This window comes from Aspergillus pseudotamarii (assembly GCF_009193445.1).
Source record: "Aspergillus pseudotamarii strain CBS 117625 unplaced genomic scaffold BDV38scaffold_61, whole genome shotgun sequence".
NCBI classification, from domain to species: Eukaryota; Fungi; Ascomycota; class Eurotiomycetes; order Eurotiales; family Aspergillaceae; genus Aspergillus; species Aspergillus pseudotamarii.
In genome coordinates this window covers 159,353-186,564 of record NW_022475075.1, presented here as the reverse complement: position 1 = coordinate 186,564, position 27,212 = coordinate 159,353, and the positions used below count along the sequence as shown (strand labels likewise).

The 27,212-nt window shown below is 46.5% G+C and overlaps 14 protein-coding genes across 14 annotated transcripts; 7 read left to right on the top strand and 7 right to left on the bottom strand.

Annotated features, from left to right (window-relative positions):
* Positions 1-1,223: 1,223 nt before the first annotated feature.
* On the bottom strand, positions 1,224-1,844 carry BDV38DRAFT_257247 (uncharacterized protein; the record flags this gene model as incomplete). The annotated part of the gene is made up of 2 exons (XM_032055603.1): positions 1,224-1,416; positions 1,465-1,844. Coding segments are annotated over 2 exons (486 nt in total), but the record flags the coding sequence as incomplete, so codon positions are not given.
* A 684-nt stretch (positions 1,845-2,528) lies between these two features.
* Positions 2,529-3,188, top strand: BDV38DRAFT_286472 (uncharacterized protein; the record flags this gene model as incomplete). Its single annotated transcript, XM_032060679.1, has 1 exon — positions 2,529-3,188. One exon carries the CDS (start codon positions 2,529-2,531, stop codon positions 3,186-3,188), a length of 660 nt encoding a protein of 219 aa, XP_031909918.1.
* BDV38DRAFT_257244 (uncharacterized protein) lies at positions 3,079-4,018 on the bottom strand. Its single transcript, XM_032055602.1, has 2 exons — positions 3,804-4,018; positions 3,079-3,755 (listed from the first exon to the last, which is right to left on the bottom strand). The coding sequence occupies exons 1-2, from the start codon at positions 3,984-3,986 to the stop codon at positions 3,222-3,224; spliced, it is 717 nt and encodes a 238-aa protein (XP_031909917.1). The 5' UTR covers positions 3,987-4,018; the 3' UTR covers positions 3,079-3,221.
* A 1,835-nt stretch (positions 4,019-5,853) lies between these two features.
* Positions 5,854-6,489, bottom strand: BDV38DRAFT_286470 (NUDIX hydrolase; the record flags this gene model as incomplete). The annotated part of the gene is made up of 1 exon (XM_032060678.1): positions 5,854-6,489. The coding sequence occupies one exon, from the start codon at positions 6,487-6,489 to the stop codon at positions 5,854-5,856; it is 636 nt and encodes a 211-aa protein (XP_031909916.1).
* Positions 6,490-6,970: 481 nt separating this feature from the next.
* BDV38DRAFT_257238 (uncharacterized protein) lies at positions 6,971-8,181 on the bottom strand. Its single transcript, XM_032055601.1, has 2 exons — positions 7,544-8,181; positions 6,971-7,493 (listed from the first exon to the last, which is right to left on the bottom strand). The coding sequence occupies exons 1-2, from the start codon at positions 7,623-7,625 to the stop codon at positions 7,231-7,233; spliced, it is 345 nt and encodes a 114-aa protein (XP_031909915.1). The 5' UTR covers positions 7,626-8,181; the 3' UTR covers positions 6,971-7,230.
* On the bottom strand, positions 8,158-9,851 carry BDV38DRAFT_257236 (uncharacterized protein). The gene is made up of 2 exons (XM_032055600.1): positions 8,447-9,851; positions 8,158-8,331 (listed from the first exon to the last, which is right to left on the bottom strand). Exon 1 carries the CDS (start codon positions 9,617-9,619, stop codon positions 8,771-8,773), a length of 849 nt encoding a protein of 282 aa, XP_031909914.1. The 5' UTR covers positions 9,620-9,851; the 3' UTR covers positions 8,158-8,331; positions 8,447-8,770.
* Positions 9,852-9,977: 126 nt separating this feature from the next.
* On the top strand, positions 9,978-11,167 carry BDV38DRAFT_257233 (uncharacterized protein). Its single transcript, XM_032055599.1, has 4 exons — positions 9,978-10,131; positions 10,185-10,679; positions 10,736-10,788; positions 10,850-11,167. Exons 1-4 carry the CDS (start codon positions 10,024-10,026, stop codon positions 10,869-10,871), a joined length of 678 nt encoding a protein of 225 aa, XP_031909913.1. The 5' UTR covers positions 9,978-10,023; the 3' UTR covers positions 10,872-11,167.
* Positions 11,168-11,333: 166 nt separating this feature from the next.
* On the top strand, positions 11,334-13,669 carry BDV38DRAFT_257230 (uncharacterized protein). Its single transcript, XM_032055598.1, has 5 exons — positions 11,334-11,516; positions 11,569-12,143; positions 12,191-12,486; positions 12,537-13,534; positions 13,591-13,669. The coding sequence occupies exons 1-4, from the start codon at positions 11,403-11,405 to the stop codon at positions 13,091-13,093; spliced, it is 1,542 nt and encodes a 513-aa protein (XP_031909912.1). The 5' UTR covers positions 11,334-11,402; the 3' UTR covers positions 13,094-13,534; positions 13,591-13,669.
* BDV38DRAFT_179873 (uncharacterized protein) lies at positions 13,104-13,853 on the bottom strand. Its single transcript, XM_032052060.1, has one exon. The coding sequence runs from the start codon at positions 13,456-13,458 to the stop codon at positions 13,114-13,116; it is 345 nt and encodes a 114-aa protein (XP_031909911.1). The 5' UTR covers positions 13,459-13,853; the 3' UTR covers positions 13,104-13,113.
* An 833-nt stretch (positions 13,854-14,686) lies between these two features.
* On the bottom strand, positions 14,687-17,088 carry BDV38DRAFT_286466 (protein kinase family protein; the record flags this gene model as incomplete). The annotated part of the gene is made up of 2 exons (XM_032060677.1): positions 14,687-16,893; positions 16,944-17,088. The coding sequence occupies 2 exons, from the start codon at positions 17,086-17,088 to the stop codon at positions 14,687-14,689; spliced, it is 2,352 nt and encodes a 783-aa protein (XP_031909910.1).
* A 2,180-nt stretch (positions 17,089-19,268) lies between these two features.
* Positions 19,269-20,120, top strand: BDV38DRAFT_274041 (class I SAM-dependent methyltransferase; the record flags this gene model as incomplete). Its single annotated transcript, XM_032057778.1, has 1 exon — positions 19,269-20,120. One exon carries the CDS (start codon positions 19,269-19,271, stop codon positions 20,118-20,120), a length of 852 nt encoding a protein of 283 aa, XP_031909909.1.
* Positions 20,121-21,305: 1,185 nt separating this feature from the next.
* BDV38DRAFT_286464 (uncharacterized protein) lies at positions 21,306-24,035 on the top strand (the record flags this gene model as incomplete). Its single annotated transcript, XM_032060676.1, has 7 exons — positions 21,306-21,431; positions 21,495-21,725; positions 21,791-21,899; positions 21,986-22,451; positions 22,507-22,915; positions 22,995-23,484; positions 23,545-24,035. The coding sequence occupies 7 exons, from the start codon at positions 21,306-21,308 to the stop codon at positions 24,033-24,035; spliced, it is 2,322 nt and encodes a 773-aa protein (XP_031909908.1).
* Positions 24,036-25,419: 1,384 nt separating this feature from the next.
* On the top strand, positions 25,420-25,996 carry BDV38DRAFT_179836 (uncharacterized protein). The gene has a single exon (XM_032052059.1). It carries the CDS (start codon positions 25,537-25,539, stop codon positions 25,942-25,944), a length of 408 nt encoding a protein of 135 aa, XP_031909907.1. The 5' UTR covers positions 25,420-25,536; the 3' UTR covers positions 25,945-25,996.
* Positions 25,997-25,999: 3 nt separating this feature from the next.
* BDV38DRAFT_286463 (major facilitator superfamily domain-containing protein) lies at positions 26,000-26,572 on the top strand (the record flags this gene model as incomplete). Its single annotated transcript, XM_032060675.1, has 1 exon — positions 26,000-26,572. One exon carries the CDS (start codon positions 26,000-26,002, stop codon positions 26,570-26,572), a length of 573 nt encoding a protein of 190 aa, XP_031909906.1.
* Between the last annotated feature and the right edge of the window lie 640 nt (positions 26,573-27,212).

The following is a 27,212-nucleotide window of genomic DNA, read 5'->3' as shown; positions in this document are numbered from 1 at the left end:
GCCACCAAGTCGGCGTCCTCTCGCTACGTCCAGAGTAAGGAAACGTTTGTCGTTTCCATGGCTCAAGGACATGGATTGCCCACGCTGCGAAAGTCTTTCGAGTTGGGGTTGAAAGCAAATGGATGGTTTCCCTCAGGTATCGTCGAAGGCTCTCGTGGTCATTTAAGTATGGTGCAATTTGGTTGGTATTCTGAGCAAGCTGGATGTTGTGTGATGTAGGTTGCGAATGCTCTCTCTCGTCGAAAGGAGCGCCGCAGATTACTGGAACGTGTCAATAGCCACCATAATCATGGTTTGTCCAACTTACGAGCTGGTGCTAAATATGTATTCTTGCGTTGCAGGTCAACTCTAAGTCCAGGGGAGCCAGGCAAGGCTAGGTGTTGTATATGGGATAGATCCATTACTGCGTGTGTGATGCCTGTCAGCTTTGGAGGTGAAGTGCAAACAAATTCTGTGAATGAAAGTGATCTAAATAGATAACGCAAAGCAGGATTAACTTATTAATATTTAGAATGTACTATATTTAAAGAAGGTTAACCGACAAAAGTACGACCTTGGTTGACTAGTCGGAAAATTCACATATACCCTGTTCGTGCCTGTGTGACTAAATGGAGTAGCGCCAACGTTAAACAGCTGGGAATCTTCTGACGGCCCGAGTATTTTTTCACGATGAAAAAATACTACACCCCAACCCCTACACCGAGCATAGCTAGTACTTCAAGTATGTTTCATTGGTCTTTGGGGTGTGGCATGGTACTGTTGTCTTGTCACATATTAGGGGCATTCACGGGCTCAACCGGACAAGATGAGTGCTTAATTGCAAGCAGATATTTATTTATAAAATGGTATGATTTATCTAGGATTTCGTCACATCTCCATCCTCTCCCTTTTGAGGAGCGCTCTGTTATAATTGTGAGGGGGGCAGCTCAATTACTTGCCTGTGTTTTTTTTTTTTTTTTTTTTTTTTTTTTTTTTTGTACTATTGACCAACAATCGATAACGACCGAGACTTCTTCATTTGTTTACAAACTAGTGTGAATGCCAGAGGGACGAGTCAGAGCTTGATTTAGCTGGATAATAGTACTAAGTTAGGAAGCAGCCCATATCATCAGGCGAGCTGTTGCCGATAATTAAGATCCGCAAGGAAACTCCACATACACCTTATGAGACTATCTGATACTCGTAGTTTTTTCCGATGATACGACGCAAGCAATATTCCGTCTCATAGTCATTCATCTCGAATCGCCAAGGCTTCGTTGAACTATGACAAGAGAGCAAGTCAGCAATAATCATCATTACATTTAACATGGACAGTATGAAAGCCTCACGTTCATTGCCGTCACGCAATTCCATCCAGTACAGCGTTTTGGTCATATCACGAGCCTTTAAAACCTGCGCTCCATATGACACAGGGATCTGTAGAGTCAGCATACAGAACAATTAGTATGACTGGTTCATACATACCAAGTATCCCGGGCTGCGGGATTCTTCACAGCAGAAACATACGTTTTCCTCTCTTATCAGTTCAAAGCACTTGTTACTACCAAATACTGCCTCGCAAATAACCAACAAGCAGCCCCGGCATATGTAGATGGATGGAGGCTGAGGCGGAACATTTTGGATGTAATCCAAAGAACCACAGGGAATGTTGGTATCGACGTAGGGTCCGACAACCTGCGAGCTGGGGATATGATTAGAAGACCCTTGAGGAATACCGTAGTACACTTGTAGGGATGGATGAGCGATATAAGACTGCTGGGTGCTCTCCATTTTGGCAATTATCCAACTAGTGTGGTAGCTGCAAGAGGGCAATGTTTTCGTGATGAGGCAGAAACCCCTTAACAGTTGAACAAGGTACGTGGGGTCTCATGCGAAGGCCTAGGAATATAAGCAAACATAATATCACACGAATCATTGTATAGAGTACCCTACCTTGGACTTTTGGCCAATCACTCACCCCTTTATCCTGTCCAAGGGGTTCCTTCCGCCCCGCGTATTGACAGAGCTCATTATTGGATATGCAAGGTAGTTGGCATAAGTTCATCTCAGTATGATATAATACGTGAGTGATGGAATCGATCGATGTATTTGGTAATGTACGATGCAGAAGTACGTCCTGTATAGTGTGGTGACTCGGTTGATGATACTAACGTGTCTAGCGCAAACATAGAGTTTCCTACATGTGAAAGTGCAATACGTTGGGTAAGGAACACAGGAGAGTGAAACAATATCACAATACATGTAATCCTTGGGTTGTTGTATTGATTGGTATATTTGACTGGATTGACGCAGAAAGCTCGTTGTATCGTGTAAAAACTCGCGTGATCTTAGTTCTAACCTTACGAGTGGGTCCAAAACCTCAGAGCGTACCCACAAGTGACCAAGCTAAATAACTCCCCCACCCAAGCCATCTTCCAACCAAGCAAAAACCCCTCGGCGGTCATTAGTTGCGTGTTGCTTGAATCCCTTGCAGTAATCTCAGTCCAGACCAATCCAGAGCACTATCAGAGACTCAGGGATTTGGAATTATGTCCGTTGAAACTGATCCTAGGCCCGAGCGAAATGCCTGGCTCCAAATGGATGCAAATTTCGCGCTACACCCGAGCGAGGCGCTTTTGCTTGCCAAGATCCTAGAACAGCTTGCGCAAGAAAAGCACTCGCTGCTCACTTTCCTATGTGGGGATCGGCTTGAGGACCTATTCGCTGATTACCCCTCCGAACCATGCGGGCTTCCACGTCTCAGCCGCGGTGCAGGGAGATGTGAACGCATTGGTTACTTAATCAGTGTCTATATCCAGACAGAGAAATTCTTCGAGGAACATCCGGAATGCAACACTAGGATGGAGAATTGGGGATTCTGGGAAAATGTCTCCAATCCGGGATGTCGACGACACGGAAAGATGAAGGAATTTGCTGAGAGGCATCGCTATCCGATTCATCGGACAAGAAATGTACTTGTCAGGGGTGGGAAGATCAAGGCAATACAGAGCGCGTCGGGTGAGCCGGCCGTGGCACTATTACTCCTCTCAGTTGTCCACATGCTCGACGAGCTCTCCTATCCTGGGGCCAGAGAACTCGGTCTACGGCTGCGTCGCGATAGCACTGATTGGCTTCAAGCTGGCCGATCCTTTCGTAAGAGATGGGAAGTATGCGTGAGAAATCTGGAGAGTCTGGTCTCTGCCGATTAAATTTCAATGGTATTCTTGATACTATGTTACGGTTCACTCTTCTCTCGGCGGGCGTGAGAGGATCCTTTCCCTCAATGCGTCAGGCACCCGTCGTAAGAATGGCACTACATACTGCTCAAACTTAATATCGCGCCGGCCAAAGTCAGCCTGGTCATCCGAGTAGCCCATGCATACGAAATCGCACGGAGTTGAGCTCCTGCCAAATCGGACAAGCGTCCCAGCGTGAACCAGTAAGACCTGATTGAAATCCACTGTAACCGGATCCCACTTCGATTCACCCGGTGCCTCGCTATGGTATTGCCTAAACCACTCGTCAATCTTGGGCAGGCTCCACTCATGCGAGCCAGGGTAGACCTCAAAGAAGCCGTCGTCGCTACGAAGTGGTTTATCTAGTGGTCGAAACATCATGACCAGCCCACATTCCTTATCACTTGGTGTTCCAATCACAAAGACTTCCGACTGCTCCTTGGTGGGCTCGTTGGTGGGCTTGTCCTTGGCTTCGTAGCGCACAATCCTCGGTTCCAAAAAATCCCGGTTTGGGGTTTTTGCGATGTAGACAAGTAATGACTAGCGCAGTCAGCTATTGCCCCAAGCAAATTCTATCGTGATACCCACTGCCGCCCCTGAATTCATGTATCCGCGAGCCAAAGTGGAGAACTGAGAGTCGGGGTTCCGCCATATGGTAAAGTTCCCGTGAGTCTTCGGTTTCTCTCGCTGGCGCGCCGCTTTAAGGATATTCATGTCCCTTTTTGATGGCACGGAAACGCCTTCAAAGAAAGTATACCCAGGTAACTCCATCTTGTGCAGGGTTACGAGGTAGTCGGCGTCGTCGGTTCGCCCGAGTAAGTCACCGAGGAGTGGCTCCATCATGGATGCGGGGAATAGATAGTATTGTGACGCACGTGACAACTTGAGCACTCAACGAGAGAATTGAAAGTATGGAGAAAGCCTACGTTCGCCGGTGTTTATATATTTCACTCTGTGTACAACATATTGTACAGGCACTATAGAGTAGGAATCTTCTTTGGGATTCTAAAATGGAAAGTAATTGGCATACAAATCCTGAGACCGCATCGATACTTTTGACGTGCATTTTGATAACAACCAACGATACGAAGGGCAGAGCACTTTCTGACTTGCGGATGGGAGTAATAAACATAGGAATACAAGGCCTTGCCTGAATTGGCTCATGTTATGATGTAGTAAAATACTATCGCTTCATGAGTTCTCTTACGAGGTCACAGGAACATACAATAGCCTCTTAATTAGTGGAACATAGATTCAAAGGCAATAGAATGGTACCGCTACAGACTGTGTCAGCCCCCACAGAAAGCTGTTCATCTTTGAATTCCCTCTTTATCTCCGACAGTGATATAAAAAGACCAATATGAAGAGAAGTTCATTTAGGTTTGAACAACTCCATAAACGCTTCCCTAGACATATCTCCGTTGACAATGACTGATCCACCTTCCACACGGCCACCGCTCATAATATGTATGGAACTTTTCTGAACCCCGACATTGCCATTGATGATGCAACTATTTCGTTTATGTTTCCCACCCTCTTCAGCTCCATGTTTGTGATGTACCAAAGTAACGTCATCGCTTGTATTGTCCGCGCGGTCGTTCATGGTGTCGTTTGAAGTGTCGTTTGAGGCTACAACCACAGCGCTGTGACGAGCATCACTATTCTAGACACCCGGAGAACATCATTAGCTTTTCCATTCTGCGAAAAGGTAGGTCTGTGGATCACTCACCACACCTTGAGGAAGGTTTTGCCACTGGGACATTGCAGGAATATAGCAGAGAAAGGTGCTATAAGATGTGGTTGCGTACCGATGAACGATAAGTTTTTCACTTACACTACAGACAAGGCAAATGCTCTATATGTACCTCTCAATATGGTTACATCGGTTAGTTAGGGCCGCTTCTAAGCCACTATTTCGCTCAAGGTTCAAATAACACATTAGAGACTGTGAAAAGTGGGCCGGTGTATAGTGCGCTCGCAGTGGTCTAGACCTCACAGCCATGATACACTAGGTTTTACACCGTCTTTGACGGAATTAGGAAAAAAAGTTGTAGAAAGCTGTATCAGTTATTCTGAGTGGTCGGCCTCGTGAAATGTTGCTAGGAGTGGAGGCATCCTGTCTAGCCAGGTTTGTTATAGTCGATTAATTAGCTAAAGACGCAGCGATTGATTATTTAGACTAAGCTGGATCATAAAGGATGATAAATGGATTAGATCAGCAATTTATTGATGGCTTGTCTTGCTTGCCTTGGTGTCACTAATCCTTCCGTATTCAACCATGCACATTTCCCGTATTCCCTTCGGATTTTAGCAACGTCCTTACCTAGGTTTCCATTTGAACCCTTCCCTCGGCCATGCATCGATATACTTTAGTTCTCTGTTACGGTGAATCACATCCACACTATAATATGTTAGCACCAGGAACAAACTTCATTCCCTATGATGCGATACTTACATCCAAAACCCACATAAATAGAGGTTGGCCTTTGTCATTTGCGTAGTCTTTTCGGAGGGATGCGCATCGTCTTTCCATTGTTGAAAGTGGAGCCTCAACTCGCTTGTATCGAAGACAAGGTGGGTGGGTAAATCTTCTTTTCTTGAGACTACCAATACCAATTATCCCCCCTAGGCTGTAATCCTAGTCTGTGTAGGTCGACGTTCCATTCAGCGAGCCAAGGCCGTGGTGGGTGGCAGTAGATGGCTCACGCCGACTTAGGTTAATTACATTCTCCACAATATCAAATGTCCCGAGGATAGTCTCCAGGTGATTGTCATAGAATACAGTCTTCTCCATCCTCAACACATCGCTCTTCGTGACCCACTTCAAAACTCGGTGCTCTTCTTCCGCTGAACGTATACTTTCCAGCCAGCCAGACTGCCCATCAACGGTCGCAAGAAATGTGAAACCAAGCCATTGATGTACTCCCTCATTCTTTGAGCTGTCCCTTGTCTTGGTTGGGACAGTATCAAGGAACTCGAATCGAGTTATACCAGTCGTTTTCTCAACCTCCCGTTTAGCAGCTTCACGTAAAGTTTTGTCGTTGTAGTCGACCTTGCCGCCAGGCAGTTTCCAGCATCCGGAGTGGCCGTCGCGAGCAGAACACTGGAGAAGAAGCATGGAACAGGCTGGTGCATATTTGTCGAGGATAATGACGTTGACCCGCAAGGAACAGATTAGTCCCTCGAGTAAGAACTTGTATCCGGGGTGCCTTGCGATGTGGAAAGGAGAGAGGTTGGTATCGAGGGTAACACGTTCGAGTCTTGATACTTCCATAATGACTTTTGTTCCAAAATGTAACACAGAAAGCAAGTACAGAGGTATAGAACAAGATATATGCAAGAGGTTATAGTGCTTACATAGAGTAAAATTTATCGCAGTCATGCTCATCGCCCGATAGCCGGATTCTATGAGTAAATCCGTGAGCTCTGCCACGGCTTCCACCACACACCTAGTCGATATGATCCAGTGCACCCTAACTACAGAATATGCTTGTGGATATCACACAACAGCCATAGAAAAGCCGAGTCTCTGATTTGCTTACTACCTTTTACTACACAAACTCCTGAATCTCTGTTATTCCTTCAATCGCTCGACTATCTCTTTTGTATGAACAACGGTATTTTCGCATTGACCTTTATACATTAGAATCATGTGCCTATTTAATTATGGGTCGTAAAACCAACCTCATTTGTAATGGCATTCCTCTTTAGTAATGCAAAGATCACACTCCCTGCATGGGGAAGCAAGATGTTGGGTTCGTGTTGCGTTGTATTTATCAGGCGTACAGAAAACTGGGCCACAAGGAATCAGGCCTTCGTACTTCTTGCCGCATGGCTTGTGAATGGCAATTTGTATAAAGCACATGTTGCGATGGGACAGGAAATAACAATCAAGAGATGATGAAAGTAACATAGGGTAATCAATGCTCGGAATATATACATCTGCCGCCGCGTTAAGTGTGGCCATAGGAAGCTCATAGGATAGAAAGATGCAGGGAAAAGAAAGAAAAGAAGATCAACGATTGGGTCGCTTGCAAATATCATAATCTTCCAGTAACTCTCGGCCACGCTCGGACTTGCGCAGCTTTCTTTCTTCTATGTTGAACGTCTCAGTCCAAAAGGTAGTAAATGTTTGTCCTCCTTCATTGAAATCGCACATGCTCACTTGGCGCACAATTTTATAGCTGTCACCAACTTGCCGTTTTATGTAATGCCTTCGAAACCCGGGGCATCCATTTATTCGGTATTTTCCGTCATGTAGGATAGAGCACAATGGATCTATCAACCAGTGAGTATGCTACCTTCATACCAGCGATGTACCTACAGACCTTGAGAAGCTGCGTTGGTGGCTTTCCGTTGCCAGCCGAGACAACCGAAATAAGGCAATATAGAGGCAAGAAGGGGATGCATAGCTATAGACGGTAATAAAGGAGTTTAGAAAGACTGGGACGCATAGAAAACCAAACTGTGCACTGACGAGGCAACATAGTACGGTTAAGTACGCCCATCATGCAGATAACAACACACAGCTTAGACTAGTCATATAGCCGGTTGTCGGTATAGACTAAAAACTATAGGACGTAAAATACTAGCTAGTGTGTAATTATTGAGCTGAGTCGTAATTGCTTCGAACGGTGCTTCTGTTTAAACGCCATCACTGCAGGAAGTTTATAGGTCAGTTTTCAGTTGTCTAGTTTGGTTATTGATTATAGATGACTTAATCGGTATGCCAGCTCGTCACTACATACCAAAATGGTTATATGTCAGATCTAAAATGCCACATCTTTTTGCAGCATAATGCAGGTCAGAGCCGCAAAGCAAGCCCAAACTTCTTGATAACCAATCCTACCTGCCTAAGTCGGTTGGCTTGCGAATGTTCGATATGAACCCAGAAATTGTTGGTAAAGTAAGTGGGTGGAGGCGAATTAAACCCATTTCTGAATAGGTTTTCTGTCCAGAAAACCTATTCAGAAATGGGTTTAGCTGCCCCCACCTAGCGGAATCTTGGGCTACAACGTCAGCAAGATGACCATATGCCAGAGCCACTGCATGGATCCCATGCAGGCCCACTGTGACAGGCACTGCGTTCTTTCATTCAACTGCCCGGTATGAACAACTATTGGAGGATAGGTTTTGTAACCAGTTTGTTAGCATTGGCTCTACATTTTCAGGGTACCTTAGATGTCCAGACACGGCCCGAAAGAGGTTTTTGAATATAATACCGCACATACCTTTTCTCCAAATACTGATCGCATGTAATTTTCGTTTCTCAATCCTTTCATCCGTATGAAATACCAAGAAGTAATTTTATAGTATTTATCACGAATGATATTAAGTTCCTAAAATAAAAATATACACACAGCACTTAAGACACAGCTTGACCAGTTGATAGTTCAAGCACCCGCCCCTATACTGATGTTGAAGCAGCTAGTCTCTGATGATAATTTCCAAAGAAACACAAAGCAAAGGGAAGCGCGTGGAAAAGTAAAGGAGAATTGGCGGAAGTTGATCGAATCATCTCGGAAATTCTGGCTAAGTCAATCTGCTGTTGGATTCTAAGGTAAATGCCATTGTAGGTTATCCGACGCAAGCATCCCCAAGTACCACAAGGCGAGCAATACCGTAAGGCGCGGCTGGCATTCACTTCCTTTGGTAATCCATGAAACGGAATCAGATAACTCCAACCTTCCGTTACGATCGAGGCGTCGAATTGCGACAAGCTCACGATCAGTGAGGATAAATCCAAAATGAGTCTCATGCTGCTTCATATAATAGTTGACTTGGGCCAGGGCTTGTTTGAACTGCTTTCTTCCATATGGAGTTGGGCTGTTCCGCAGAGCGAGAGACCATTTAAAAGAGGGCTTCAGATCTCCTGGAACTCGGTTCGGTCTCGTCGGGGCCGGGAGAAGTGGATCGTAGTATGCGGTATCAGGTGTGAACTGCTCGATGAGTTGCGCCAAGTTTCCTTCTCCGAAATCCACAACAGTACGGTTGGCCAACTGGTTGTTCGTTGTCAAAAAGTCAAAGCCACTACGGAGAGCTCTGCGGACCCTTTGGTTCATATAGAATGAAAAACGTTGCCGAAGACCTGGCTCCGAGTTGATCGCTTGCGGAGGTGATAAGGGCATCGCCTCATCTTCTCGCCGACTGTTTGTGAGTACAGCCTGATGCTGATGCAAAATCGTGTTCAAGTTGAAAGTTGCCCAATGCCCAACATATGTGATATCATCCGCGGAGTATCTTGTGTTCGTGGTGTTATCCGTCGATTGCCCTTGTTCAATGATCGGTATTCTTGGTGGGCCATGTTGCAGATAAGCAAGAAGACTGACTTGATTCGCCATGTTGCGTAATGGGATGTGTTGAGAAAAGTAAGGAAGAAAAGAGTCTCGTACGTAACTGTCCATGTTAAAGTGGCCGTATCTTTAATTTATATTCTGTCCTCGAGGGATGTCTGTTCATTGACCGTGTTGCTCGCATTGTCTAAAGCCGTGCTGGGCGATACGAATAACTGCATCTATAATTGGATAGTATTGATGAATGTAATATTGCGAAACCGGGTATCATGTAAATAACATAATTTGTAAATAGTTGTTTGGGCATTGATGGTCCGAGCGGTGCCTAGGTCCCCTCATAATAATTCGAAAATCATTTAGTGTGGTTTGTACTTGCTTTTCATGGGTTCATTCCCAGAATAGGCATAGTGCAAGCGCAGCTTGAGTCCAACATCATATTCGCGCATCCCTTAAAAGATTATTGTGTCTCATGGCCTTTGCGTAACTCAAATTGTGGTCCGATTATCGCGAACACCATGGAAATCAATTTATCGGCGATAGAGTACGTTGGACAGATTAGGAGCTCTGAGTCGTCATGTATTTTCCGCACACGTTGGCGCGGTAGAGACTGTATTATGAAAGTGGTACGCGACCGGGTAGTCTTCCTAACCTCCACCAGTATCTGATATGTCCCTAGTACCACAGTATTGAAGCATCTCACGCCGACCCCGCAGACCGTGAAGTCGACATCTTTAGATGCGAAAGCAAAGCCTATACTCGACTGAAGGCCCATGGCCTATGCGACGAAGGATATGTCCCTGATTTCTATGGCCTGATAAAACAAATCAACCCCATGGAATGGTCACCACACTTACAAGAGTTTCTCAAAGATCGTTTACCTCCCAACGCTGTTTTGCTTGAATACGTACCGAATCTTCAGCAGATCGACCTATCTACTTTCTCAATGGAAAGGGTACACAAACTCCGTCAGATTCTCTCAGAGATACATAGAGCTGGAATCTATCACGGAGACCCATTTCCACGAAATATGATGGTTCAGGAAAGCTCAGACAGGGTTCTCTGGATTGATTTCGATCGTGCCCAAACCTTCTCGTATGACTCAATCACAACTCGCCAACGGCAATGGCTGGAAGAGGAAGATGAATTGGTGGACTATTTTGTTGATGCTCTTGTATGGATGAATAAGACTTTATTATTGCTTTTAGAGGCTAACTGACCTATGACTAGGCGGCAGACTACAAGGAAGGCAAGATTCATCGCACATGGGAATGTTATTATGAGTACGTACAATCCCACCATGCCCCTACTCGACAGTGGCTTAGATAGCTAAATTGAGAATAGTAGTATTTACGAATTCTCTTGAGTGTTTAATCGCAAACCCACCAGGTACACCCCCGCAAAATCATTCATGACATAAGAGAGAACTGTGGCAAGGAATTGGCTATACTGGTCTCAAAAGAGAAAACATGTGTTGAATAGAATATCCGCATAGGATTCTGACAAGATTAAGTTTCGACTCTGGGGCATGTATTCTGAAGAAGTAGCAGGAATAGGATGTTTTCTTTCTCTCTTTTATTTTTCTTCATTGAGAGGGACCTAAGATGGTCACCAGTTATGTGATTCGCCACATAAGTATTACTAGCCAGATAAGAAGAAATCCGTGGATAGTTAAATAAGTTATAGCTAGTTAACTAAGCATGGTGCGAATTAATAACCATGTTGTTATTGTCAAAGTTTAGGTGCCAGCCGTACTACCGGAATACCGGAACATCATTCGACCGACTGGCTAGCTCCATCGCCTTCCATATTAATTGCCCGCCGAGCTCTCCACTCTTCGGTGACCCCACTCATTTCCAAGCGCTCTATCATACAACACCATAATATCATCGACTCTATGGGTGTCGTCGAGAGTAAACAACTGGCTCAAAATGTACTGGTTGCCTGTCAGCGTGCGGAAATTGAGGGTAAGACTCGGCTGGATAGTTCCTCCTGGGACTGGAAAGACAAGGTATTCATTCCTCCCTGTTTCCAACTCGTGCGCTAATTTCTGCCTCCTTTAGACTATCATTAAAGCCGTAAAAAGCGTCTGCCGACATATCCCCAAAGACATACGTGGGCCCTCCCGCGAGTCTGCCGTCAAGAGAACTGTTGCACGTCCTCTCAGCCGAGTTAATATCTCGCAAGTCGTGCAAGACTTAGTAGATAAGCGCGAAACTTTGTTCCCGGAGATACAGCCGGTACAAGACGCAGGACATACCCACGGGCCCCAGGATAGCCTTGGGACGCTACGTCCATCCACAAGCAATCCTGGTAACTCTCTTGCCAGGTGGTATGAATTGACAGTTGACCATGAGAGGCAGCATGATCTATACAAGATCCGCCTCAGGTTCCTTTATGTCATGTTTTACCGACTGAAGCAATGGGTAGAGCCAGGAAGCCAATACCAGTATTTTAGCGCTGCCGAATTTATAGCACAAGTTATACTGAACAGCGGCTCGAGTAGTGACTCACTTGATGTGGTTCGCAACAGGGTTCGGGAGTGGGTCGGCCACGGAGAGAGATACGAGTTACTAGCGAAAGATCTCGGCGGTTTGGGAGTATTGTACATCCTCCCTGATTATGGCAGTAAATCTTTGTAGGTTCTACCCATTCGCTGGTGTCTAGCTTTTAACCGTCATATAGATGGACGAAAGATGTCCCAAAGTCAGCACACAAACCGAACCGGATCTTAATGCTAGAGCGTTTGAAGCGAGAAGGTATCGACGTTGAAGCACTGCATAGAGGTTTGCATGCCTCCGCAAATGCGGAAATCGACAGCATTTTTACACCCCTCCAAGGCTTATTACAAATAGTCCTAGAGCATGGACTCTCACAGGCACAACATTCAAGTACGCCTCGAATGCAGCGAAGTGAATACGCAAATGGTCATAATGCAGCACAGCATTCGTCACATACATTGGAAAGGAGTGGAGTCTACGGTATGGATACTTTATATTAGTAGGGAATAAAGTAACTGACGAGTTTAAAGAGAACCAGCCATTCCCGTCTGAAACAAATTCTCAGCCAAATGCGAACCAAACCTCAAGGTATTATCAAGCTACAATGCCCACAAGTCATCAAGGAGTAGAGACTCAGGGAATTGCGCAAAACACAGCGCCTTATGGTGCCCGTCTATCGCCAAATGGGGATCCCATTTTAACAGGGATGCGTTGTTCTATGCAGCAGGCGTCTATTAACAGACAACGGGAACACGATATGGATCCAATAATCTCGAATACGTCTCAATACAATTGCAATATGACAGGGGCTGACCCTCCGACCTTTATAACCATGACGCCAACAAACTACCCTCAAGTCTTCCCGTTGCCCATGGCAGCTACAATGACGCCAACTAATCACCCGCAGGTCTTCCCTCATCAGCCAGCATCAACAATACTTCCTATGAACTACCCGCAGGTCTTCCCATTCCAGAACTTGACCAACCCGCCCTCATGTTCGTCGCAAACAGAACAGCAGGTATTGCAACCCGGGGAAGGTGTACATCACCCACAGCCTAGCCAGTATTTTGACGTTTCAAGCGCTTGAATTGATTTTATTAACAATGATCATGCGGGAGGGAGTGCGAGAATCAGGTATAGTGCTGGCGTAATCAGAGGCTCCTTATCAAAGCGCACCGGAGATCGCGGAAGCAGAAGCGGCTGTGATACTTCGGATAACAGGCGGGGTTGGCTGGAAATTATAGTTATAGGAATGATGTATCCATTCGTTGCCTGTATCCTCGTTCTTCCCAGAACCTTCCAAGCCTGAAATCCGTAGCCACGAAGATAGTCTGGAAGATCATTTGCAGCCTTTATCAACATGGGTTCTAGGTTTGTGTCATTGCAAAAATACAGATTTTCGCCGTCTTCTGTCCAGCTTGCTCGTTCGAGAAAAGATGCCAGGGCATCCATTTGCGCGTTATCTAGCTCGTCGAGAACGTCCAGTATCCAGTCAGTATCAGCTGGTTGTTGACAGCAGGGCCATCTACTAATAGTGTAAAAGCTCAGTCACCTAATTCCGAAAATTGAACTCATTCTACTCACCTCTCTTTTTGTAGCTTACCTCAGTTATCCTGATCGGGGGTTCCTGGGTAAAAGACTGTTCGCGTGAAAACTACTGGAGGGGCAAGACCAAATTGTATTGACACTAAGGCGGGGTGGGTGCCCAACTCTGGATGCTGACTCATCCCTTAGTCAGATGATGATCGGAGATAAGATGGACCTGCCTTTGTGCAGCTTGTTCACGGAAGGGAGAGGGTTTTGCTCAACTTCGCCTTGAAAAGGCCGCTCGACGGTACCAGATGGTCGAGCTGTGGAAAGATATTTGCTTGAGAGCTATGTGCAAGATATACTGTCAATTCTAGTAAGGTAAATATTGATATTCGTCTATTCATTACTCACTACTAACATTTCCGGGGACCTAGTTCATTGATTCATATATTTACTAATACCATCTCTCCCTGGTCTAACTTAAAATCAATTCTAGACATCGTCCCAGAGCTTTTTCATTGCTGGCTAGTATGCCGTGATCGTAAACAGTGCCCTAGAAGCTCCATAAGCCCGAACAGCGTGCATCCAGCAGCTGTAATATAAGCTCTACCAAAGTTTCACATCGGTGACGTGCCGGCTGATGTCTTGGCCTTGTGGGGGCAGCTCCACGGTCGGGCAGTGGTGGTCCAGATTGTCAATGTCGTGTTGACCGTCCAAGGGTTACAATGGTGTGACCTTAGTGAACCCTCGCTTTCATTCTGGCATTGCATGGCTTGAATCAAGAGTCCGACAGTGTTTCGACATCGGGCCTCTAGGATTTGTCGTATCCGAAGGGGCACAGCCAACTTGGGACCAATTTGTGGTCCACTCGAATAGAATCCAAAGGATGGTCGGTAGTTGCGCCCTTTTTCCCGTTTAGTTCCCCTTCAGTCCGTTTCCGTTCCTCTTCGGCCCCTGCAAGAGAGCATTATGACCAGGTGAGCCGTTATTCGGAGGAATTCGTGCAGTGGCCATTCAAGCTACCACTGCTGCAGGCCAGGCAGACAAAACTGATCTACAACCCGGCTATGAAGCTCTCAGTAGCCCTTTTTCCGTATTTCCTTTGGAAAACTAATTAGTACAAGCCTTCAACCCTGACAGAAGTTGTATGTTATAAAGACGCTTCCTGTAAAGCATCTTGTGCCTTTTGTACTATTTCACGCATCTGAGAGAGAAGGCTCTCATCTCCTTTCCTTCGTATCTTGCCATTCGGAAATACGGCCTTTCGTAGCTCATCAACACATGGCTTCAGTGGTTTATGATATTCTGTAAACTTGTCCATGGTGCTTTCAAAAATGTCATCGTCCGAAACAGTTCCTAGTTTGAGCTTGGCTAACTCTTCCATGCTCACATAATTCCACTCGTCGAATTCCCTGATAACCAAGCTCTTCTCATTAGGACCTTCGTAGTGGATACAAATCCAGAAGAGTACCCAGAAAAAGGATTCTAGTCCATGTACCCAGGACAACTTGTCGCCTAGTAACTGCCCTATGGGCATGAAAGCTCTCGTTCCCGTTTTACCCCATGCTCCTGAAGGCCGGTCGCGTCTCTCTTGAACTGCAAGATCTAGATCGATGAGGAATGCAGGCCAAGAAGGATTATCATCGTCTTCGTTCATCATGAGGTTACCTGTAGATATATCTCCCTGTAGAAGCCCTGTTTTAATATACAGCGAATGATAGCCCACCATGCAACGGTCGAAGGCAGTGAGCATGGCAACAAGAGAGCTAGCTTTATAAAGTGGTTTGCCGTAATCATGGATAATCACGCGACGGTGTACTCGATTCTGTTCGTCGCAGTTCCCTCTATCTTTGCTCGGGGAACTCGAGCAGGTGCGTTTCTTAGGTGGTGGTATTTCAGTGCCGGTACGGCTGGAAGATCTTTTTCGACCAGCCATACTACCGATAGAACGGCCATTCCTTGTAATTCCTTCATCCCGAAGGCATGCTGGCCTATGATGCTTAGCACTTATCAAATCAAGTTCTCCACGGATATTTCTGAGTACATCGTCGATTTTCCCTCCCACTTCGACAGTCTGATGAGAGTAGTACCTCGCGACATTAGTAACTCCCCCTTCCAAAGCTTTCTGAAGTAGCACGCCTTCTTCATCCCGCACAGGATACTGCCAAGAGTCTTTAACCACAAGGGGGATATTCGCTTCACCCCCTGCACGGTGGGCTTTCCAACAAGTTGTAGCTCTGCCAGCAACACAGGAACTCCTTTTCATAAGCTCATCAAGGATAAGGCGTTCTGGCTGCCCATGACGTATAACCTCGATAGTGCGCGTCCCATCTGAAGAGCACATAATAGTGGGGTCATATCCTAGCTGCTCGTTATCCAATAATAGGTAGCCGGTAACTACCGATATAAACTTCAGCCCATTCTTGTTGATATCAAATGGCTCGGATGCAGTGGCCCCCACCCTATCAAACTCCCACAATCGCATAATGGATCCACAGAGAGTGAAACCCAGCACAAACCGACGCGTGTCTTGTGTAGTGAATACTTCCCGCACATATCTACCCAAGTCGCGCCATGTTTTCGAGACTGTATCAGCTTCTGGATTACTTTTCAATTCTCCAGGAACCAGAATACGTGACCAATGAGGTATTTGCCCGGGAATAGTTTCCGAGTTGCTGACTATCGCGATATCCAGTTTCCGGGCGGCTGTAGAGCCTTGTAGTGGCTGTGCTGGCTGGGCTAAGACAGTTCTGCACAGAGAAGCACTGGGATTTTGTTCCGCGACGAAGCTTCTAACCAGATCGAACTTTCCACTTATCCACTTCAGAACTTCCTTCTCTTGAGCGTCAGCGGGCCAATCGCACCAGCCAATCCCATCACAATACAATGGATTATCCCCTGTCTTGCATCGCTGCAAAAGAGTAGTACATGCTGTCTCATGCCCGTTTACGGAGTTGAAAAAGGTCTCAAAAAAATTCGGCACATCGAGAAAGATAGACCCCAGTTCCGCCTTCAACACAGTGTCCACATGTTTTCGGTGTTCGGACGAGTTAACGATGCTGCTCGTGGTGTGCAAAAATGGTGTCTGATTGAGGAAAGGCACCAGTTTTGGGGGGGGCGTAGATTCACGGACAGTAGAGTATATGCTATCCCAGATGTGATCCTCCGATTCTTGGTTTAAAACTGCTCTCAATAAAGGAATGAAACGTTCGACCACGAAATCATCAGAACTAATCACGGCGTTCAGTCTAAGAAGGTCGCTCAGGAGGTATTTACGACCATTGGCGGACGGGAGTTTTCGCATATCTGGGATGGCTCGCAATGCTGACACTAAGTCGAGCACTAAATTCTGAAGATCTGAAAGCGATCAGAACGCGGTACAATAAAGCTAAGTAGTAGATTTTCACCTTCATTATCAAATTGACTTATAGCATCCAAACTCGCAGTCAGTCCCAGCTCCTCGCATGTGGCTTTAAAGCTTTCCCGAAATGTATTCAGCTTCCCTCCGATGGGTCTCGCTTTGCTGGTGTCAGGTCTTGCGTATTGAGACATCTTATAATAGTCGTAAGAACTTTTGGCACCTGATTGACGACATGGAGTAGAAATTCAAAAGATCCGGTAGTACAGATATAGTAGGTGCTGGATCCGACATTGACCTTTCTTTTTGGTTTGAAGAACGGACACAGTTCTATTAATTGTTGATGTGAGTGGTTGATAGGTTGACTAATCCAGGTTGACGATCCTATTCAACGTCTAACTAAGGGCCACGTGAATATGGATTATAGTTAATCCGTCTCGAAGGAGTCTTCGGAGGGAGCACCTTAGCAACATCACGTGCATCACGTGCTTATCGTCGCTTACTAAACTCAACTAATATCTTCGGGCAGCTCAACAAAAAGGGAACTAATTATTTTGCGCAATATAATTCTCTGGGAACGCTAGAAGTTTTAGGTATGTCAACAAAACATCTAAATTATACTGTCACAATATCGTACCCTCTATTTTGTCCAAAAAATGAAACCACAAAACGGCAAGGGAAAAGGGAACCAAAAGACGTCCTGACCAACCAACCAATGCAATCCTCGTTGCGGCCGATCCTGCCGGCAGTATTCTTTTGTGGCTATGCAGAGCAGCCAAGACCACCAGCTTGTGTATGCGAACAACTACTTATCCAATGATAAGCACGACAGGTTATTATTAATGGGTTCCAGAGTTAGCCCTCAAGCCCGTCGACGATGGGATGCTCGACAATCGACTTGACTCTTTGTCGACCGATCAAATGCATATGCTTAGCCGTGTTGGACGCATTGTGGGTGGAGCTGGTCTGGACGGATCATCCAGTAAGAATGCTCACTGTCCGGGGGTTGGGGGTGCAGAGAAACGCAGGAGTCGCAGAAGGCGCAAGAATAGAGACCAGGCGGTGGAGAGCCCGCCTGGATGCCTCAAGGGAGCACCAGTTGCTGAACATAAATTTAAGCTCTCCATACAAAACTTATGTAATTGATATAGAAACAGAAAGCAATCAGTCATAGCTATGACAGTCTCAAAATATTCCATCTAGTGTCTGCAAGGCAGGAATGGTTGGCGATAGGAATCCAACCATTGAGCAAGATAGACTGCTCGTGATCAAATCGGCAACCCGGATTACCCAAACACAAATCGGATGCCTTGCTTCAGGACCCCTCTAGATGGCCACCAGCAATTCTAGAAGAATTGGACTCCCACAAAGCAAATGAGACCCGGATAGTGCAAGAGATCAGCCATATGCTTCACGGGTGCAAGTCGATCCCGACAAGTGGGTGATATTCATGGACATTGGCTTCGCCAGGAAGTTCAAAATGGAGCCGTATCAAATGGGTTCCTACAGCCGAAATGCTTGCAGACAGAATGACTAAGCTTCTCCCTGACCAAAACCACCAAGATTTCATCAAGATGCTTGGTTTAGTTAACATTCGAGACCTCATCTTTGCCTAACAGGCAACATTCACTGATTTATTTAGATATTCAACATCTGACCGCAGATACTGAGGTGTCGACCAGAGTGGGTCAGATTATACATTATTCAGCAGCCGCTCGGTCCTACTTTAGTCCATTCTGTTTACCTTTTATTCAGTTCTCCTAGATAGATTCAGGAAGCTAGAGACCTTACTCTCAATGCAGATGCATTATTATTCATGATATTGGTGATACTAGCTCATAAGCGTATTCAGCGGTCCGACAAAACCCCTAGTTTAAAGGAAATTCATTTAACCTTGGGAGGATTCAGATTTTCAACCTTATTCCTCTCATTTCTTTTATCGATTCGCCCCCGACTCGACGCTTGTTTTCGAACTTTCAAGAGAACGTGTCTCCCGATGGTATTAAAAGCGAAAAGTGCTGTCGCCACGTCGTCTAGCTCAGTTCTTCATTACTTGTCGGCCATGGATAAAAGAGATCATGTGGGGCATCCCCGAAATATGATGAGTCTCGAGGTCATAATAACTGCTCAGCCCACAAAAGACTCGAGACCAGACAACCACTCTGTAGACCAGATGGCTTCAGAGTTATTGAATAAATATGTGGATCGTGTCGATATTTTAATGCCAAAAGATATAATGCGAAAGGGGGAATCAATCAGCCCTGGCGGGCCGGTTCTATCCTCACAAATAGAAGGTCATGAAAGGGCATCTGTCAATCCGCAAATAGCCACCGAAAGCAAACCAAATCACGATTTCTACTTCGAAAATCAAAGGATGTATCATGGATATCGAAAAGGGGTTTATATGGTCCCTTGCGATGAACAAGAGCAGGACCGCCTTGATTTCCTCCACAAGGCTTTTTCTCTAGCAATAAGGTCAAACCGTCTGATCCACGTCCCCCACCCTACCAGTGCCAAGATCCTAGATCTCGGATGTGGAACGGGGCTCTGGGCCATCGACCTGGCAGAGAGGAACCCAGGTGCATCCGTTGTGGGCGTAGATCTTTCTCCCATCCAACCGTCTAACCATCCACTGAATTGTCAATTTTATGCTCCCTTCGACTTCGAGAGTCCATGGCACTTGGGAGAAGACTACTGGGATGTTATACATCTCCGGATGGGCTGCGGCAGCGTGGCCAGCTGGCACAGTCTCTACCGCAGAGTGCTTGCTCATCTTCGTCGTGGCGCTTGGTTCGAACAAGTAGAGATCGATTTTGAGCCCCGGTGTGCCAATTGGGCGCTCAAGGAGTCTCACCTACAGTACTGGTATCAAAATCTTAAGCTAGCTACGGAGCAGAGTATGCGACCACTTGCTCATCGCAGTGAAGAAACATTGAATAAGTTGCAGGAAGTTGGATTTACAGAAATCCGCCATCATCAAATTAGACTGCCTCTCAGCCCGTGGCATCAGGGTGACCAAGAGCGGCTGGTTGGCCGTTGGTACGGTTTGGCGTTTTTACAGAGCATGGAGTCCCTAAGTCTTGCACCTTTCAGCCGCATCCTAGGCTGGTCGCCCGATAGGATTCATCAACTCCTCTTCAATGCAAAGTCTGAGGCATTTAATAACCAGACACAAGGATTTCACATTTTAAACATATACCAGGCACGAAAACCTACCTCTGAATAAAGGAATCTTTTCAGTGATTATTTAGTAGTAGTAGTAGTAGTAGTAGTAGTAGTAGTCGTCATTATCCTGTCCTAGCATGCCTATATTACATGGCCGCCATGCAAGGTTGAGCCGTCCAGCGGCTCCGTAGAACACTGCCTGCAGTGGCTGCGGGAGTAGTAAGATAACAGTATATAGCAGATAAAACAAAAGAACACAAGATAGCTCTACATCTACAGCTTAACCTCTAAAGCCCACCCTCAGTCTCTCTGCACCCCTACCAGCTTCCGTATCACCGGCTATGCCGTACAGCCTTATAGCCATGTTCCACCGCCGTTGATGGTTTACGCCTCATCTTTATATAACTCAGTGATTTAGTCGTAATGAACTAGTCCACTATTTCGCTCGTGTTTTATCTTCACCAAGTTCAGTATTCTACTTGTTATTGTCTTGTTCTTGTGTCGAGCCAGTTGCCACTGGATCCACCATCTGGAACTGTGATAATAAGCCTGTTTTGAGCATAAACTCTGCTTCTGGCAGAGCTGCCTTCGACTCCTGAAGGAGCTGGTTGAATGATAGGGTCCCCGGGACCTTTCTCCGCCAGAGATCCCGCCACATGTCCGTGCGGAGTTGCCCTAAAAGAGGACATTCTATCATGATGTGCGAAGAAGGCTTGATTATTTGCTGTCAAATAAGGACAGAAGTAGCATACATGCGAAAATTCACGATTTCAATCTGAATAGATATGATTGTAAATATTCTACGTATTGGTTGTCATACTTCTGAGCGAGTGCTCGGCATGAGCCATCTGCACATTCGAGTGTTTTCTGGAAGCCGATGCCTCGGAGCTTCGGAATGTTCTTATATTGGTAAGTGACTTGTCCATTATTTTACCCCAAAATCTGGGGAATGGACCAGATCTGGGTGTATTGTTAGTATAAGTTGCTTCCTCGGCAAGGCATCCGGCTGGTCGCCTGCTGCTCCCTGAGCCAGCTTCCGACGGGCCGGCGGAACATTGATCTTCGAAGTATGGATGAGAGCCGTGAATCGAGGGGAACAGATCTTGACAGCAAGGGAGCCACAACAGGGTTCACTGATTTTCTTATATCTTACTATGCGAACCGTGAAATACAGTAAACGTGAGTAGACTAAAGACACGGTCTATACGCCGCATTCGTCGCTCTTCCACGCACAAACACATCCACCATGGCGCTCCAGCATTTCAGCAACCAGACTGTCATCATTACCAGTTGTGGGCATGGTCTGGGGAGGAACTATGCCACTTTTTTTGCATCGGCAGGGGCTAACGTGGTTGTCCACGACACTGACGAGGTACGGAGCTACATATCATTCCTCACTAACGAGTGTCCTGTTATGGGTCTAACATGATACCAGATACTGGCAACTACTATCGCGAGGGATATAAAGGCGACTGGAGGTATTGCAATTGCGAATTCCTCATCGCTCCAGAACGGGGACCAAACTGTCGCCGCCGCTCTCGCTGAGTTTGGACGAGTGGACATCATTATCTACAATTCGCTCCCGGAACATGACCGGAGATTTAAGGGCTTTCACCCTCAGGACGGGAGTTCTGACTTTGGAGTAGCATTCAAGGGATTGTACAAGGTAAAATACCTCAATTTGCCCGACAAGCACAGGGATTGCTGACGGTTGTCATCATTATATCCTAGACCGTCCATGCCGCCTGGCCGATATTCAGAAAGCATAAGTTTGGCCGCTTCATCAGTACCACTGGTCTCTACGAGCTGCCTAACCACGAAGAACATTTGTCATATGCCAGTAAGTGAACACATAATTCCTGTCAAAAACGCATCGCGAGTACCTCTCGGTCGGGAGGTTCGACGCTAACATCTGTATTACGACAGTCTCTAGCTACGCACATCTTGGTTTTGTGGAGACTGTTGCCAAAGAAGGTGTGAGCGCAAACATTCTGGCTGCAGTCATTGTGACTGGGACCCCTTTCGATGGCCCAAGTGGATATCAGAAACCCGATCGTGATGCCGCTCTAGGCTTGGTGGCATCACTGTCCCATAAGCTAAACACAAGAGCCACTGGGTCTATGTACTATCTGCGAGGCAAACTTTGCCACGCATTGCGATGGGAGCGGGCCGGGGGTGCTGGGCTTAGACTTGATCAGAGATTCACACCCGGGGCGATTCTTGAGAAATGGGACGAAGTAAACAATTTCGCAGACTCAGAATACCCAAGAGGTACATCAGATGTTTTATCCATCTTAAGAAGAGCGGCCGACCTCCCAGAAGACTATAACAAGGAAGGGAAGAGAGTATCCTTGCATGGAAAAGTCGCCATTGTTACCGGTGCTGCAAATGGGTGAGTGATTCGAAGTCATTTGACTAAAACTCTTACTAAAGGTATCTCTCCTTAGTCTTGGACGTGAGTATGCATTGCTGCTCGCTAAATTGGGAGCGAAGGTAGTAGTCAACGATATCCAGGATCCTGCCCCTGTCGTTTCTGATATCCATGAGATTGGTCAACATGCCATTAGGGTCACTGCGCCCGCACAGAATGGCAAAGAAATTGTCAGGCAGACTGTCGAAGCTTATGGGCGTGTTGATATTATTATCAACAATGCTGGAACGGTCAGGGACAAGTCCATCGGCAAGATGACCGAGAAAGAGTTGGACTTTGTGTTCAGTGTCAACCTTGATAGCACTTACGAAGTCATCAAGGCAGCTTGGCCATACATGGTGAAGCAAAGGTATGGACGAATCGTCAACATTACTAGCACGAGTGGGATATATGGCAATTTCGGACAGGCAAATTACGCAGCGGCGGTAGGTTCTCACGACCGAAATACATTGCAAATCCTGTTGGCCCCTGATATGCTAACGCCTAATGATTTGATTTCGCCAGAAATGCGGACTCGTAGGATTGTCAGAATTTCTTGCCGGTGAGGGTGCGAAGGACAACATCATCGTGAACGTGATTGCTCCCACCACAAGCACTCCAAATCTTCTTTCCATCATGCCAGGCTTTCCGAAGGACCTTAAACCTGCTTACTGCGCGCCTATGGTTGCCTTGTTGTGCTCCGACCGCGTCCCATTCCCATCAACGGGCGCAGTGTATGAAGTCAACGGTGGCTGGCAAGGACGCACAAGGCTTCAAAGGAGTGCCGGATCCCCAGTATCCTATCGGCCAGACCAATCAGTGCCAGCAGGATTGGACAGGATTGCAAATTTCGACAAGCGTGGCAGTTCGTACCCTGAGGACGGACCTGCAGGGCATCGACATCTCAAGGAAATCCTGAAGACAGCGCGCGCCGTGGAAAAGATAGAGGCCGGGCAGGCTGCTCGTGGCCGGGGCGGTATTTATGAATACAACCACAAGGACGTTATTCTTTACAGTGAGTTCACACATACCTCACCCGACTAGCTCTGGGAGACATCTGACGCGTATTCTCAAGACCTCGGTGTTACGGCCAAACGGAATGATTTGCCTCTTGTTCTCGAGACGGATCTGAACTTTCAGCCGGTACCAACTTTTGGGACGATTCCAACCTTCTTCTCGCGCTTGCCCGTCGAGTTCAAAGATATCTTGCCCAAGTGGAACCCACTGGGCTACGTTCATGGGGAGCAATACCTCGAGATTCGCAAATATCCTATTCCCACTGCAGGCAAGCTCGTTACGCATAGCCGACTCCTTGAGGTGGTCGACAAGAAAAAAGCGGCCATTGTGACCATGGCTCACATCACACGCGATGAGGCTACCGGGGAAGATGCATTTTACAACGAGGTCTCTCTTTTCGTGAAAAATGCTGGTGGCTTTGGCGGCCAAACCCAGCCCCGTCTCAGCAACTCAAAGACATACAATCCCCCACAACGGGCGCCGGATTTCATATGTGAAGAGAAAACTTCCGAGGAACAGGCGGCACTCTACCGGCTGAGTGGTGATTAAAATCTGGGGCATATAGACCCCGCTGTTGGTAGGGCTGTTGGGTTTCCTGCCCCGATTCTTCACGGTCTCTGCTTCTTTGGTATTTCGGGGAAACATATCCTCCAACAATATGGCCGATACAAGAGTATCAAGGGCCGCTTCATTGAGAGTGTCTTCCCTGGACAGACCTTCCGGACCGAACTGTGGAAGGAGGGTAAAACAGTCACTTTTCAGACAAGAGTTGTTGAAACGGGCAAAGTGTGCATTGCGGGTGGAGGGGTGGAGCTATTGACTGATAGTCAGAACAAGCTGTAGCTGCATGATTCTAGGAACTGGTGCACTGGGGAAGTAGGCTATCTTTCTTGTATTTGTTATTTACGCCTTTGCTTTGATTACACTAATCTTGATGTTTTGGTAGAAAGAATTGTTTCGCGCTGTTAACAGACAGGTCCAGTCACTCCGGCCCTTTTAGGCACTCCATTTGCCGTCATGTAGTTTTAACTAATATACTATTTGATTCTATGTACTGTCCTAAGTTGCTACTAATTTAATAAAGAATCGGTGATGTAGTAGTAAAAAGTCTTTCTTTATATAACTGCAAAAGTACTTCGATAATCGGTATATGACACCAAAATATAGATTTATAGAAGGAAATACGTTTTACCATTATACTTCCAATGCTGTATCAAATCATTAGATACCTAAAGTTATCTATTTATTACATAGAGAATCGATTAGAGATAATCTTAATCGATTTGCTATAATATAAGTTACTAGTAATATTTACAAATTCTCTTAAGTGTTTAATCGCAAACCCACCAGGTACACTCCCGCAAAATCATTCATAATATAAGAGAGAACTGCAGCAAGGAATTGGCTATACTGGTCTCAAAAGAGAAAACATAAGATCCGCATAGGATTCTGACAAGATTAAGTTTCGACTCTGGGGCATGTATTCTGAAGAAGTAGCAGGAATAGGTCGCCTTATTCCTAGTACTGTAAAAGGGAAGTAGAAGACCTAGTGGCCGTCTGTTTGCCGCCTGTTTACTCTGATGAAGTCCAAAATTTGGGCGTAAATGCCATTGTGGCTATGCAAGGCGGCCAGGAACGCCTGCTTTTTAAAGCGCAAAGGTGTTATCCAATAGATAAGGTAGAAGGGAAGCAAAGTGGGTAATAAGGTTCGCTTTTGGGTAAGTTTTCGCGAGATCGCGCGTTCTCGGGTGAGCGTCGGCCAGCCGCTCACCCCATCTATTGTGCACTCACCCAAGCTCACCCGAGGTCGCGCGACGGTAAAGCGGCTCACCCGCTAGCTCACCCGGGCGGCAGGCACCCGACTTCTGGCCGCGTTTAAGCCACACGCCGGGAGGTTAGTAGTTGGGTGGGTGACCACCAGCGAATCCCTCCTGTTGTATGTTTTTTTTTTCTTTTCGTTTTATATCTTTCTTACATTCATCGAATCATAGTGACCTTGTTAACCTTGTTACAAGCATAACAGAAGTAGTAGGAAGTGTCTGTCGTACCTATGATACGACTATCACTAAAAATGACTAGATGTCCGTTGGCCTCCAAAGTAAATAGTAATTACATCTTCACCTTTCGCGGCTTGATATATGCCCTAGTATTATGTGGCACATGCCCCGTACATACTGAAGTTTTAGATGCAGTGACCAGTCCAATGGCTTCGATATTCATTTTAGCAAACGATTTGTGGTGCCAAGATCGACTTGGCCTCAAGTTGGCGCCTTCACACCGACCCACAAGAATAATGGGCAGCAAGTATTTATTGCCAATAGGCTTCTCAGAACTAAGCTGCAGCTTTGCACCATTGGTAGCAGGTCAGCGGAGTCACAGAGCCTGTGACGGAATTGTGCGCAAAATGACCCCGGGGTCATTCGACGCCCGAGGAGCGACTTCAAGGAGTAGCTCATAGGATTTAGCCACACTTCCTATCTCAGAAAACCGAGGAATTGGTCGAGAGGGAAGAAATGGGTCATTACCGTTGTTTCCTCCCCCATGACATTCATGGACGTAGATTACCGTTGATGCTTGTTGTGATTGTCTTCCGTATCTTTCAAGTGCCTGTGTCCGTGGCCCAGAACCTCCCTCCTATTGTAATCTGCCGCTTCATCGGTGGTCTGTTTGCTTGTTCGCCGCTTTCGATTGTTGGTGCCACTCTTGCGGATATCTGGGGTCCAGTGGAACGGGGAATTGCCGTATGTATATACTCTAACGCGACAATCTCTGGCCCCGTTCTGGGCCCAATTGTGGTTGGCTGCATCGTTAACAGCTATCTCGGCTGGCGATGGACAGCCTGGCTGACTCTTATCCAAGGGGCGGTTTACTGGGTTCTTGGTATGATATTCGTGCCTGAAACCCATGCTCCCACATTGCTGCGCCGATTCCAGCCTCGTGAATGCTCTTCTGGTATAAGGGACGAGCTAGGGCAAACAAATACGAAAGCACTGGCAAGCCATATGAACTGGAGGGAATTCCTAATGAAGTACTTGGCACAACCACTTGGTAAGGCCATTGCGATCAAAGTGCCACAATTGCACTAATGATGACAAGTTATGTTGGCCTCAGGGCCAATCCTCCCGTTAACAACACTGTATATGTCCCTAGTATACGGGGCATTATATCCTTTTCTTTGAGGAGTATCCTATCTCATTTCAGGATCAGCGTGGATGGAGTGCCAATGTGGGCGTATTGCCCTTTTTGGGCATAGCTGTAGGCGTCGTCTGTGGCAATCTGACCATATCAACAACAACGGTCTTCCGTCTTAAACACAAATACAAGGAAGGGTGTGGTAAAGTCGCCCCGGAAGAGCGTTTGATCCCCATGATGGTCGGCGCCGCTGTGTGACCGCCAGGACTATTCTGGTTTGCATGGGCCAGCAGTCCTCATATCACTTGAGTACCCCAAGTCCTAGCTAGTATTCCGATTCGGATGGGTATTCAAGTCATATACACAATGGGTCTCAACTATATTCTTGATGTGTAAACACCTTATGCTGCCAGCGCTGTGTCAGTGAGCGCCTTCGTTCGATCCATGGCCGCTGCAGGCTTCCCTCTGTTCGCTACCCCGATGTATGACCATCTAGGTATTAGTTGGGCGACGTCGCTGTTGGGGCTCTTGTCGGTGCTTATGATGCCAGTACCGACATTGTTCTATCTCGATGGGAAACGGTTAAGGAGGATG

Coding starts and splice junctions, on each gene's coding strand:
- BDV38DRAFT_257244 (XM_032055602.1), bottom strand. CDS start 3,986: ATGGAGTTACCTGGGTATACTTTCTTTGAAGGCGTTTCCGTGCCATCA. Junction 3,756..3,803: donor ACATGAATTCAGGGGCGGCA/GTGGGTATCACG, acceptor TGACTGCGCTAG/TCATTACTTGTCTACATCGC.
- BDV38DRAFT_257238 (XM_032055601.1), bottom strand. CDS start 7,625: ATGCATCCCCTTCTTGCCTCTATATTGCCTTATTTCGGTTGTCTCGGC. Junction 7,494..7,543: donor CACCAACGCAGCTTCTCAAG/GTCTGTAGGTAC, acceptor ACTGGTTGATAG/ATCCATTGTGCTCTATCCTA.
- BDV38DRAFT_257236 (XM_032055600.1), bottom strand. CDS start 9,619: ATGGACAGTTACGTACGAGACTCTTTTCTTCCTTACTTTTCTCAACAC.
- BDV38DRAFT_257230 (XM_032055598.1), top strand. CDS start 11,403: ATGGGTGTCGTCGAGAGTAAACAACTGGCTCAAAATGTACTGGTTGCC. Junction 11,517..11,568: donor CCTGGGACTGGAAAGACAAG/GTATTCATTCCT, acceptor TGCCTCCTTTAG/ACTATCATTAAAGCCGTAAA. Junction 12,144..12,190: donor GATTATGGCAGTAAATCTTT/GTAGGTTCTACC, acceptor ACCGTCATATAG/ATGGACGAAAGATGTCCCAA.
- BDV38DRAFT_179836 (XM_032052059.1), top strand. CDS start 25,537: ATGATACGACTATCACTAAAAATGACTAGATGTCCGTTGGCCTCCAAA.
- BDV38DRAFT_179873 (XM_032052060.1), bottom strand. CDS start 13,458: ATGGATGCCCTGGCATCTTTTCTCGAACGAGCAAGCTGGACAGAAGAC.
- BDV38DRAFT_257233 (XM_032055599.1), top strand. CDS start 10,024: ATGGAAATCAATTTATCGGCGATAGAGTACGTTGGACAGATTAGGAGC. Junction 10,132..10,184: donor GAGACTGTATTATGAAAGTG/GTACGCGACCGG, acceptor ATATGTCCCTAG/TACCACAGTATTGAAGCATC. Junction 10,789..10,849: donor ACATGGGAATGTTATTATGA/GTACGTACAATC, acceptor AATTGAGAATAG/TAGTATTTACGAATTCTCTT.